This window comes from Oncorhynchus mykiss, chromosome 31 (assembly GCF_013265735.2).
Source record: "Oncorhynchus mykiss isolate Arlee chromosome 31, USDA_OmykA_1.1, whole genome shotgun sequence".
Lineage (NCBI taxonomy): Eukaryota > Metazoa > Chordata > Actinopteri > Salmoniformes > Salmonidae > Oncorhynchus > Oncorhynchus mykiss.
In genome coordinates, this window is record NC_050571.1 from 6,222,128 (window position 1) to 6,236,116 (window position 13,989).

At 41.0% G+C, this 13,989-nt stretch overlaps 1 protein-coding gene across 1 annotated transcript in view; it reads right to left on the reverse strand.

Moving 5' to 3' along the window:
* LOC110504499 (protocadherin-11 X-linked) overlaps positions 1-13,989 on the reverse strand; it is a 306,316-nt gene that overhangs the window by 106,014 nt on the left and 186,313 nt on the right. Inside the window, exon 6 of the mRNA XM_036970557.1 lies at positions 10,514-10,712. Within this exon, the coding sequence (XP_036826452.1) occupies positions 10,514-10,712 (199 nt within the window). The remainder of the gene's footprint in view (positions 1-10,513; positions 10,713-13,989) is intronic.

The following is a 13,989-nucleotide window of genomic DNA, read 5'->3' on the forward strand; positions in this document are numbered from 1 at the left end:
GGATAACACAGGCAATACATATGAGGTAGCTAGATCAAGGAAAGATGGATAACACAGTCAATACATATGAGGTACCTAGATCAATAAAAGATGGATAACACAGGCAATAAATATGAAGTAGCTAGATCAATGAAAGATGGATAACACAGGCAATAAATACGAGGTAGCTAGATCAATGAAAGATGGATAACACAGGCAATAAATACGAGGTAGCTAGATCAATGACAGATGGATAACACAGGCATTAAATACGAGGTAGCTAGATCAATGAAAGATGGATAACACAGGCAATAAATACGAGGTAGCTAGATCAATGAAAGATGGATAACACAGGCATTAAATACGAGGTAGCTAGATCAATGAAAGATGGATAACACAGGCAATAAATACGAGGTAGCTAGATCAATGAAAGATGGATAACACAGGCAATAAATACGAGGTAGCTAGATCAATGAAAGATGGATAACACAGGCAATAAATACGAGGTAGCTAGATCAATGAAAGATGGATAACACAGGTATTAAATATGAGGTAGCTAGATCAATGAAAGTTGGATAACACAGGCAATAAATACGAGGTAGCTAGATCAATGAAAGATGGATAACACAGGCAATAAATACGAGGTAGCTAGATCAATGATAGATGGATAACACAGGCAATACATATGAGGTAGCTAGATCAAGGAAAGATGGATAACACAGTCAATACATATGAGGTACCTAGATCAATAAAAGATGGATAACACAGGCAATAAATATGAAGTAGCTAGATCAATGATAGATAGATAACACAGGCAATAAATACGAGGTAGCTAGATCATTGATAGTTGGATAACACAGGCAATAAATACGAGGTAGCTAGATCAATGATAGATGGATAACACAGGCAATAAATATGAAGTAGCTAGATCAATGATAGATGGATAACACAGGCAATAAATACGAGGTAGCTAGATCATTGATAGTTGGATAACACAGGCAATAAATACGAGGTAGCTAGATCAATGATAGATGGATAACACAGGCAATAAATACGAGGTAGCTAGATCAATGATAGATGGATAACACAGGCAATAAATACGAGGTAGCTAGATCAATGAAAGATGGATAACACAGGCAATAAATACGAGGTAGCTAGATCAATGAAAGATGGATAACACAGGCAATACATATAAGGTAGCTAGATCAATGAAAGATGGATAACACAGGCAATAAATATAGGTGGAATAAAAATAAAAATATAGATACATATCATTACTAAACAGTGGTTAGCTAACTGAGATAGACTATATAGATACATATCATTACTAAACGGTGGTTAGCTAACTGAGATAGACTATATAGATACATATCATTACTAAACTGTGGTTAGCTAACTGAGATAGACTATATAGATACATATCATTACTAAACTGTGGTTAGCTAACTGAGATAGACTATATCATTACTAAGCTAAGGTTAGCTAACTGCATAATATCTGAACTACAGGTCTCTCCTCTCAGTATGTCTGTTCAGAGTTCCCCTGGTTGCTAATGACATTGTACCGCTAATTATGCATAATTCTAGTGGGCTGAATGGATACGATCACATTGCAAATGATAAGTCGTTGGTCAGTGTCACAGTGTTTCCATAGAGAAATTTAGCAGGGAATGGAGATTTGCAACAAATGAATGTAATTAACAACCACATTCATTACATCTAATTGTGTAACGTAACGAGTGCTCTGAAACTGAAACACAGATTGGATATGGTTTAGTGTACAGTGGAGTATCATCCTCTTCCCTTAAGATGTGACTGACTACAGTGCTTCCTGAGAACTGTGTCTGTTGTTGTGACGTGAGGTGACTCTTTCCCAACTACTGACAGACAGACGGGAGTTCTCTGAGCTAAAACAGACAGAGATCACCACACATAGAGGGGGGGCCACACACGTACATTAAACAGGTTGACTGTTGAAATAGTTTAAACAGTACTACAAGTATGCTATAATCAAAGAATTGTACCCATCGAATTCAGAATGGTAAAAAGTTCATTGTGTGACGCTGTGTGTCAGCGTATTTATCTCTGAAAGCCTTTAATCAGATCAAAGCTTTTACGGAAGATGTCATCCATCTGGTTTTTAAACATTACAATGAAGACAGGACGCATGTCATCCGTCTGGTTTTTAAAACTTTACAATTGAAGACGGGAAAGGTCATCAAATTGAAATCCAGGTCTGGAATAAATAATACCCTCCAAAAATAATAATCGTGCTCATAATTACCCAGAAAGCACTTAAGGGGGAAAGTGTACATCAAAAAACTCTTACTGTAAAACTACAACTGTAGGTCTATGCACGTCTAGATCTGTCATCCTCTTACTGTAAAACTACAACTGTAGGTCTATGCACGTCTAGATCTGTCATCCTCTTACTGTAAAACTACACCTGTATGTCTATGCACGTCTAGATCTGTCATCCTCTTACTGTAAAACTACAACTGTAGGTCTATGCACGTCTAGATCTGTCATCCTCTTACTGTAAAACTACACCTGTAGGTCTATGCACGTCTAGATCTGTCATCCTCTCACTGTAAAACTACAACTGTAGGTCTATGCACGTCTAGATCTGTCATCCACTCACTGTAAAACTTCAACTGTAGGTCTATGCACGTCTAGATCTGTCATCCTCTTACTGTAAAACTACAACTGTAGGTCTATGCATGTCTAGATCTGTCATCCTCTCACTGTAAAACTACACCTGTAGGTCTATGCACGTCTAGATCTGTCATCCTCTCACTGTAAAACTACAACTGTAGGTCTATGCACGTCTAGATCTGTCATCCACTCACTGTAAAACTACAACTGTAGGTCTATGCACGTCTAGATCTGTCATCCTCTTACTGTAAAACTACAACTGTAGGTCTATGCACGTCTAGATCTGTCATCCTCTCACTGTAAAACTACAACTGTAGGTCTATGCACGTCTATATCTGTCATCCTCTCACTGTAAAACTACAACTGTAGGTCTATGCACGTCTAGATCTGTCATCCTCTCACTGTAAAACTACAACTGTAGGTCCATGCACGTCTAGATCTGTCATCCTCTCACTGTAAAACTACAACTGTAGGTCTATGCACGTCTAGATCTGTCATCCTCTTACTGTAAAACTACAACTGTAGGTCTATGCATGTCTAGATCTGTCATCCTCTCACTGTAAAACTACAACTGTAGGTCTATGCACGTCTAGATCTGTCATCCTCTTACTGTAAAACTACAACAGTAGGTCTATGTTTTTTTTACCAGGTAAGTTGACTGAGAAGACGTTCTCATTTGCAGCAAAGACCTGGGGAATAGTTACAGGGGAGAGGGATGAATGAGCCAATTGTAAACTGGGGATTATTAGGTGACCGTGATGGTTTGAGGGCCAGATTGGGAATTTAGCCAGGACACCAGGGTTAACACCCCTACTCTTACGATAAGTGCCATGGGATCTTTAATGACCTCAGAGAGTCAGGACACCCATTTATCGTCCCATCCAAAAGACGGCACCCTACACAGGGCAGTGCCCTGGGGCATTGGGATATTTTTTTAGACCAGAGGAAAGAGTGCCTCCTACTGGCCCTCCAACACCACTCCCAGCAGCATCTGGTCTCCCATCCAGGAACTGACCAGAACCAACCCTGCTTAGCTTCAGAAGCAAGCCAGCAGTGGTATGCAGGGTGGTATGCTGCTGGCAAAGAGAAACCAGTATGAACGTGTTATATCTGTAATCGTATTATTCTTACAGTGGATTGGCTTATTTTAATAGCAGCTTTGGATATTAGAAAGGTATAAGCTGGTCATTTGAAAGCCATATGCCACAGAGTAAGATACTTCACTTTTGATATTTTATCTTTCTCTCATTGACTAAAATACACATCTACGAATGCTTTTAGCTGGTACTGTATGACAGCTAGTGCTCTTTAAATCCTCTGACTCATAACAATATAGGCCCAGAATAAGGACATTTATAAATTGTTCAGAGTACAAACTGAGTATTGTTTGAACATTGTTGAAGGATTTGTTTTTGTTTTTTGTTGAGGGATTTATTGACAAGCTAGAATTTTCAGCAACTTAACTTTATCTGAGAGCTTACAACCACATCATGACATGAGAACCGTCATTCCCCAAAGCCTTTTAGTATGTTATTACCTACGAATCCCACATAATAACATAATAACTATCCCTAAACTATCCCCCCCCCCCCCCCCCCCCCCCCGCACAAGATTTGATTGTTTTTATTGTTTTGGTAATGTTGATGCAATCTCGAAAGCTTAATTGATTTTAATAATGGGCCATCTCACTGAGAGAAAAAAACAATCATTGTCATCACATCAACTACAGGATGTATGGAATGGCCCTTAACAGTGACGATAAACAAACGAACAGTTAGGCTGTTGCATCGATCTACACATTTTCACAAACTAATTATCTTTGACTTATTTGGAGAAAAACAGCCAACTGAGTCATATGATTATGGAGACCCTCATTAAGCCAGAATGACTGTTGAAGTCTACAGTCTGCCTGTTCAGATGCTGCAGAGTAGAATAGAATCAGTCTGCAATCTGCCTGTTCAGATGTGGGAGAGTAGAATAGAATCAGAACAAAAAGGCATGGACATATAGCTAACTAGGTAGCCATTTTCCTTTACAAAAGCCTTTTAGGCAGGCAGTACATTTGTTATTGATAAACGGCACACCATGAACTACCTTGGCAATGGTAATTTACCAACTCCATGGCTAGGAGAAACACACAAACCAACTGTCACCTCCCTCGTTTCCATGGTGATAGATCTACGACACATCATCATTTCACATCCGTCTGTATTTGAAGTTAAGAACCAGAGCGTTGCCATATAACCTAAAGGGAAAGGTACGATTTAACTTTGCGTTAAATGTTTAGGATGTGTACATTTGTAAATGCCATCTGTTGGGGTGGCTTGAAGGGTGGAGCTAATAACAGACATGCTAATGACATTAATTTGTGCTTAAAATCTGTTTGTCAAGATGGGGAGGAGGAGGAAGAAGAGGAAGAGGAGGAGGAGGAGGAGGAGATATGAAAAACCTCAGCGCGTTGTGTTGGCGGAGACGACAACATAAGAGTGCTGACAGTCGGATAAAGGAAGCCTGGGGAAGGAAAGCAAAAGGGGCCATAAAATGAACGGCCTCCTAGATCATAAATAACAGAAACATAAATGTCTTATGGACTTTATTTCAAGAGCGGGGTGGTCTAATAAAGATGCAGTTTTAAAGAGGAGTTGAGAAATTTATTGTCATAAGAAGGCCACATCCCAAGCCTGTTCCCAGAGAGTTACTCAGCCCAACGTTGACATTCAAGACCTTGCTCATACCAAGCACCTTTCAGAATACAAAGCCTTAGAAGTTGGCCTGTTTACTCCTATCCCAACACCCCTGTTTACTCCTATCCCAACACCCCTGTTTACTCCTATCCCAACACCCCTGTTTATTCCTATCCCAACACCCCTGTTTAATCCTATCCCAACAACCCTGTTTACTCCTATCCCAACACCCCTGTTTACTCCTATCCCAACACCCCTGTTTACTCCTATCCCAACACCCCTGTTTACTCCTATCCCAACACCCCTGTTTACTTCTATCCCAACACCCCTGTTTACTCCTATCCCAACACCCCTGTTTACTTCTATCCCAACACCCCTGTTTACTCCTATCCCAACACCCCTGTTTACTCCTATCCCAACACCCCTGTTTACTCCTATCCCAACACCCTGTTTATTCCTATCCCAACACCCCTGTTTACTCCTATCCCAACACCCCTGTTTACTCCTATCCCAACACCCCTGTTTACTCCTATCCCAACACCCCTGTTTACTCCTATCCCAACACCCCTGTTTACTCCTATCCCAACACCCCTGTTTATTCCTATCCCAACACCCCTGTTTACTCCTATCCCAACACCCCTGTTTACTCCTATCCCAACACCCCTGTTTACTCCTATCCCATACCCCTGTTTACTCCTATCCCATACCCCTGTTTACTCTTATCCCATACCCCTGTTTACTCCTATCCCAACACCCCTGTTTACTCCTATCCCAACACCCCTGTTTACTCCTATCCCAACACCCCAGTTTACTCCTATCCCAACACCCCTGTTTACTCGTATACCATACCCCTGTTTACTCTTATCCCATACCCCTGTTTACTCCTATCCCAACACCCCTGTTTACTCCTATCCCAACACCCCTGTTTACTCCTATCCCAACACCCCTGTTTACTCCTATCCCAACACCCCTGTTTACTCCTATCCCAACACCCCTGTTTATTCCTATCCCAACACCCTGTTTATTCCTATCCCAACACCCCTGTTTACTCCTATCCCAACACCCCTGTTTATTCCTATCCCAACACCCTGTTTATTCCTATCCCAACACCCCTGTTTATTCCTATCCCAACACCCCTGTTTACTCCTATACCATACCCCTGTTTACTCCTATCCCAACACCCCTGTTTACTCCTATCCCAACACCCCTGTTTATTCCTATCCCAACACCCTGTTTATTCCTATCCCAACACCCCTGTTTACTCCTATCCCAACACCCCTGTTTACTCCTATCCCAACACCCCTGTTTACTCCTATCCCAACACCCCTGTTTACTCCTATACCATACCCCTGTTTACTCCTATCCCAACACCCCTGTTTACTCCTATCCCAACACCCCCGTTTACTGCATCTCTCTGCCCTTTCCCCCTTTTCTTTCTTTCCCTTGTTCTTGCTTTTTACAAATTGAGACGACGAGATAAGAGATTGCCCCTACCATGGCAGCCTGCTACCCATTGATAAAACCATATCTAATCCTTCTAGGGCCCCCAGCGCCACCAATGCACTCATCTCTGAGTCTGTCAACAGAGAGCGAGAGAGAGAATCTGTCTCTTCATTTTCTCCTTTAGAACCGGGAACAAAAGCGTCACGTTTTATCTGTGAACTTTTTTTGGGGAGAGGATATTGGGCTGGATGAGTCAGTTGGCTTTCCCATGTTCTTGGCAAAACATACATGTCAACCAGTCTCCAGGTCTTCCTTATTTGTGTAGTAGCGATGTGTCCTATGAATCAAACCTGTATTTTGCTACTTAAAAAAAAAAACATATATACAGCGCTTAACTGTTCTGGTACATCATAAAACCAAGGTTACTTTTGAACATCATGAACTAATCCTACTCTGCTTTACAGCAATTAATAATTACTTTGACATTAATTACATTTGGTGTGATAGAAAATACAATGAAAACGGACAATTTTAAGAGTTTCTGGAGAAATTGCTGGTCACGTTTTTCGTCTTTTAGTATTGCTTTCATTCCAGGACTTGGTTCTCCACCACCACATGACATCAACGTAAGGATTATATATAAAGAGACATGTTCAAATATACCATGGCGTTCTCCAATCTCCAATTAAAGGGCAGCACAGTGTATTCCAAGGGAATCTACCATGTAATAGAGACAGTATTTCACTGTTTTGAGAAGGCAGTTTTATGAACCACAATATGTTTACATCACTGAATACTAATCAAAAGGTGAACAGCAATTACATCCAAATATAAATCATAATTACTATGAATCCCTGTTGTCGTCATGGGTATGATTTTTATAGAAGGCAGCTGAGTAGGAGCAGGATGATTTGCTTGGATGGGGAAAATAGCATCTTTCTAACGGGTTATTATCGTCATCAGAGACATCTCTCTATTCTGTTCGCTTGGTTTAATAACATCTATCTAACTGGTTATTATCATCCCCAGAGATGTCTCTCTATTCTGTCCGCTTGGTCTCACCAACAGAAAGCACATCACAAAATAACAAAGATTCACATTCACATTCACACTAGTCCTGACACCCGAGGGTTCTGTCAGAGCAGCACCAAGGTGGACAGAGTCCTGACACCCGAGGGTTCTGTCAAAGCAGCACCAAGGAGGACAGAGTCCTGACACCTGAGGGTTCTGTCAGAGCAGCACCAAGGTGGACAGAGTCCTGACACCCGAGGGTTCTGTCAGAGCAGCACCAAGGAGGACAGAGTCCTGACACCCGAGGGTTCTGTCAGAGCAGCACCAAGGAGGACAGAGTCCTGACACCCGAGTGTTTTGTCAGAGCAGCACCAGAGAGGACAGATGCTTGCAGGCAGATGGAAGAGGAGCGGGAGTTCTCTCACTTATAGCCAAGGTCCTAAGGATATACGGTACATGTGGGTGCAGGCAAAACAACCAGTTTTCACCTTGTTCTGTCTTTGGAGGGAAAAAAGTATGTAAAGAAGAAAATTGAGTCGCCTCTGACAACAGGAGCCGTGGATGGTAATTCAACCATATCATTGATGTGTAGGACACAGACACAGGGAGAGGTAGGTAGTGGAGGGAGAGCTATGCTGACTTCCCTCCCTATTGCTCTGTGATTATAGGGTGGAGGTTTTCTCAGAATCAAGGCAGCTGCCATTGTGTTTTCAGGCAGCTCACACGACCTTGTGACTCCTCTATTCTTCAAAACGTATTAGGGCTTTTCATCACAAGGTCAAAGAGAAAGTAACTACTAGATATTTAGATTGGAGTAGAAGATTGTAATCACCATTATAATTGAGATGCTGATAGAGTGCTCCTCCAAAAGTTAACCCCTTATATAATGCTGCTAGAGACTACTCCTATAGTTAACCCCTGTTATAATGCTGCTAGAGACTACTACTATAGTTAACCCCTGTTATAATGCTGCTAGAGACTACTCCTATAGTTAACCCCTGTTATAATGCTGCTAGAGACTACTCCTATAGTTAACCCCTGTTATAATGCTGATAGAGACTACTCCTATAGTTAACCCCTTTTATAATGCTGATAGAGACTACTCCTATAGTTAACCCCTGTTATAATGCTGATAGAGACTACTCCTATAGTTAAACCCTTACATAATGCTGCTAGAGACTACTCCTACAGCTAACCCCTGTTATAATGCTGCTAGAGACTACTCCTATATTTAACCCCTGTTATAATGCTGCTAGAGACTACTCCTATATTTAACCCCTGTTATAATGCTGCTAGAGACTACTCCTATAGTTAACCCCTTACATAATGCTGCTAGAGACTACTCCTATAGTTAACCCCTGTTATAATGATGCTAGAGACTACTCCTATATTTAACCCCTGTTATAATGCTGCTAGAGACTACTCCTATATTTAACCCATGTTATAATGCTGCTAGAGACTACTCCTATAGTTAACCCCTGTTATAATACTGATAGAGACTACTCCTATAGTTAACCACTATTATAATGCTGATATAGACTACTCCTATAGTTAACCCCTTACATAATGCTGCTAGAGACTACTCCTATAGTTTACCCCTTATATAATGCTGATAGAGACTCCTCCTATAGTTAACCCCTGTTATAATGCTGATAGAGGCTCATCCTATAGTTAACCCCTTACATAATGCTGCTAGAGACTACTCCTATAGTTAACCCCTGTTATAATGCTGCTAGAGACTACTCCTATAGTTTACCCCGTATATAATGCTGATAGAGACTACTCCTATAGTTAACCCCTGTTATAATGCTGATAGAGACTCCTCCTATAGTTAACCCCTTACATAATGCTGCTAGAGACTACTCCTATAGTTATCCCCTGTTATAATGCTGCTAGAGACTACTCCTATAGTTAACCCCTGTTATAATGCTGATAGAGACTACTCCTATAGTTAACCCCTGTTATAATGCTGCTAGAGACTACTCCTATAGTTATCCCCTGTTATAATGCTGCTAGAGACTACTCCTATAGTTAACCCCTTACATAATGCTGCTAGAGATTACTCCTATAGTTATCCCCTGTTATAATGCTGATAGAGACTCTTTATATAGTTCACCCCTTATATAATGCTGATAGAGACTCATCCTATAGTTAACCCCTTACATAATGCTGCTAGAGACTACTCCTATAGTTTACCCCTTATATAATGCTGATAGAGACTACTCCTATAGTTAACCCCTGTTATAATGCTGATAGAGACTCCTCCTATAGTTAACCCCTTACATAATGCTGCTAGAGACTACTCCTATAGTTATCCCCTGTTATAATGCTGCTAGAGACTACTCCTATAGTTATCCCCTGTTATAATGCTGCTAGAGACTACTCCTATAGTTAATTATAGAAGATAAAACCAGATTAAGTAGCGTGGCTAGTTTATTGGCCAGACCAAGCTGCTCTTAGCCAAGGGTCAAGTCTTTCTTGAAAAATGTATATTTTGACCTCCTTTTTAATGGACGGTAGGGAAAAGTGATCTTAACATTTGACGTCCTTCTTGTTCAAGTACATAAAGATACAATGGCGTGTTCTTCCTATAAGATAAACCATGTGATGAAAATAGCAAGGCCAGTTTATTACAGAGAGAAGCCCTTTCCCTGGTCTTCAATGGTATGTTGAACTCAATGGGAAAACCTGGTAAAATAAACAAAATGAAAGAAAGTAAATCCATGGACAGTAGCCACTTACTGGACTCAGGGTCAGAGTTTCCGTCTCCCTCGGTGCGGCTGTTGGGCGAAGTCTGTTGGTAGTACTCTTCCTGGGGGAAGCCGAGGGGGAGAGGCTGAGTGGTGCTGGCAGTGCTGCTGGGCTCGTGGTCCCCTAGACCACTGTCGCTACAGCTCTCCTGAGAACCATCCGGGAGGTGGAACGTCACACGACGCTGGGTCTGATGGAAACACACCGAAAAACAACGTTCATTTAACGTTACACGACGTTGGGTCTGATGGAAACACACCGAAAAACAACGTTCATTTAACGTCACACGACGCTGGGTCTAATGGAAACACACCGAAACGCAACGTTCATTTAACGTCACACGACGCTGGGTCTGATGGAAACACACCGAAACGCAACGTTCATTTAACATTACACGACGCTCGGTCTGATGGAAACACACCGAAACACAACGTTCATTTAACGTCACACGACGCTGGGTCTGATGGAAACACACCGAAACACAACGTTCATTTAACGTTACACGACGCTGGGTCTGATGGAAACACACCAAAACACAATGTTAATTTAACGTCACACGACGCTGGGTCTGATGGAAACACACCGAAACACAACGTTCATTTAACGTTACACGACGCTGGGTCTGATGGAAACACACCGAAACACAACGTTAATTTAACGTTACACGACGCTGGGTCTGATGGAAACACACCGAAACACAACGTTCATTTAACGTTACACGACGCTGGGTCTGATGGAAACACAACGTTAATTTAACGTTACACGACGCTGGGTCTGATGGAAACACACCGAAACACAACGTTCATTTAACATCACTGGTGGGTGGTTGGTCTAAAAAACACCACAGAACAATATGTTGTTTCATATGTTTTGGTATGGTGGACAACGTTAATGTGTTCAGCTGCAGAGGGAGCGAATTCAATCACCTTGGATACGGCAGTTGGGGAAAATGTCAGACTAATTGGTTGCCTATTATGGGATGTGTTCTTGCATGTCTAACAAGACAGGTCCCCATCATTGTCACGTCTTCTCTGACGAATATCGTATTACGTCACAACAGTCTAATTGATACAGTGGGCTTAGAACCTAAAATCAGCGCTCTTCTGAGATATAGCAGTCAAGGGTAATGCCATACTATTCAAAAATCAATAGTAACTACTTATAGTATACGCCATTTAATTGACAGTTACTGTCCATGATATGATTATAATAGATGAACCCTTTTGACGAGGATGCACCCGTGTCCTCCTTTTCCCACTGGTCCAATTTAGATAAAGGGAAGGAGGGGTGGATGAAGTGACTTTGATTTAGAAAAGGTCTGTCTGAGGATTGTACCAGATTGTAGATCTCCTCTCCTCTCAAAGGGGGAGTAGCTCTTTGATTTCTCCGGAGAGTTACAGAAGTTCATGGGGTGACCTTTTTCCGGAGCACGATGGTAGCACTACAAAGGGAAACACCCCGTAGGGAAGGTCTATAGCCACAAATGCTAGCCGTTCTTCAAGAAAAGAGAACGTAGATGAGGCAAATTGTGAAACACAAAATAAAAGGGTAATTTAAAAAAATATATATATATTTTTTACCTCCAATACATTCTACACCTTTGACTTGTAATTATATTTTAAAACGGAATGAACTTAAATTAAATGTTGTCTAGTCATTATTTGCCAAGTAAAACAAAACCAAAAAACGCTTCAACATTGAAGACAATTAACAGTGAAATGGCTGACGTGTTAGTTATCACGTGCCAATTTTATAAATGTGAGGCTTTTGGTTACAATGGACAGTTTGGAGGAAAAAAAGGGCAATTTCACAGTGAATATGATGCCATTTTATAACACGATTCTCAGTCTCACGTTGCATCTCACGAGGAAAATAAAATACTGACGACGTGATTATATCGCCTTATAATGTTATTGTGTTTCAGTTTGTATTCGATCTATTTACTCAGACTGATTAGAACAAATGTTTCATATAACACAATATCATAGCCGCACCACAATAATCTACATTTTCTCCATCTCTAGAGCCGCCTATAGCAATACGAGATTTCTGAATTAAAAACATCATTAAGACACGGTCCTTTATGCTCACAGGGGGGGGGGGGGTCATCTGTGCCTCTTTGGAAAAGCACTTGCCTCCCACCACTGTGGTATAGAGATAAAGCCCTTGTTGTTCTTTGATAAGGCAGACAGGGGAGAAAAAACAGAATGGGGAAAGAGGGGGGAAAAAAAAATCTTGGCTCAAAGGAGGCCCCAGCGCTGCCAAAAAACAGAGATCCACAAACAGCTTACCAGTTCATTTAGGACAATCAGAGGGTTGACTAAACTAAATCCTTACAATTAAAACGCTGAAAGAAGAACTGCTTTATGATGTCATTATGAGCAAAAAAGGAAGAAAGAAAAGTATTTCCATCATTAAATCGAGTTTATGTGTGGGTGTGTGTGTATTAATGAGCATTGAAAAGACATATTTCCAGGACAACCACCAGCGTGTGGAGAGAATTCTCCTTTGTACTTCACAGTCACTAAACACCTCGAAGATGTGTTTATATTGTGCTAATCGCCTCAAGTAAATTACTTGTCAAGTTTGTCAGTCGATTACCCTTCTTCCAAAAAAACTGAAGCCAAAAGTATTCAATTGGCCTTAAGGTTAGGTAAAGGTTTGATAGGATCAATAAGAGAAGGGACTGTTTAGCAAGTCCTTCTGTTAAAGATAACATGGCCCGGCAATTTATTCCACAAAGAAAGTAATTCATTTATATCAGACTTGGAATATCCTGTTTTTCTCAAATGTATTCAAGCTGTTGGCTTCACCTCCACATCAATGTCAAGCTGTTGGCTACGCCTCCACAGCAATGTCAAGCTGTTGACAACTCCATCGCAGTAATATCTGTTGGCTACTCCATCACAGTAATATCTGTTGGCTACTTCATCACAGTAATATCTGTTGACTACTCCATCACAGTAATATCTGTTGGCTACTCCATCACAGTAAAATATGTTGGCTACTCCATCACAGTAATATCTGTTGACTACTCCATCACAGTAATATCTGTTGACTATTCCATCCCAGTAATATCTGTTGACCACTCCATCACAGTAATATCTGTTGGCTACTCCATTACAGTAATATCTATTGACTACTCCATCACAGTAATATCTGTTGACTACTCCATCACAGTAATATCTATTGACTACTCCATCACTGTAATATATGTTGACTAATCCATCACAGTAATATCTGTTGGCTACTCCATCACACTAATATCTATTGACTACTCCATCACAGTAATATCTGTTGACTACTCCATCACAGTAATATCTGTTGACCACTCCATCACAGTAATATCTGTTGACCACTCCATCACAGTAATATCTGTTGGCCAATCCATCACAGTAATATCTGTTGGCTACTCCATCACAGTAATATCTGTTGACTACTCCATCACAGTAATATCTGTTGACTAC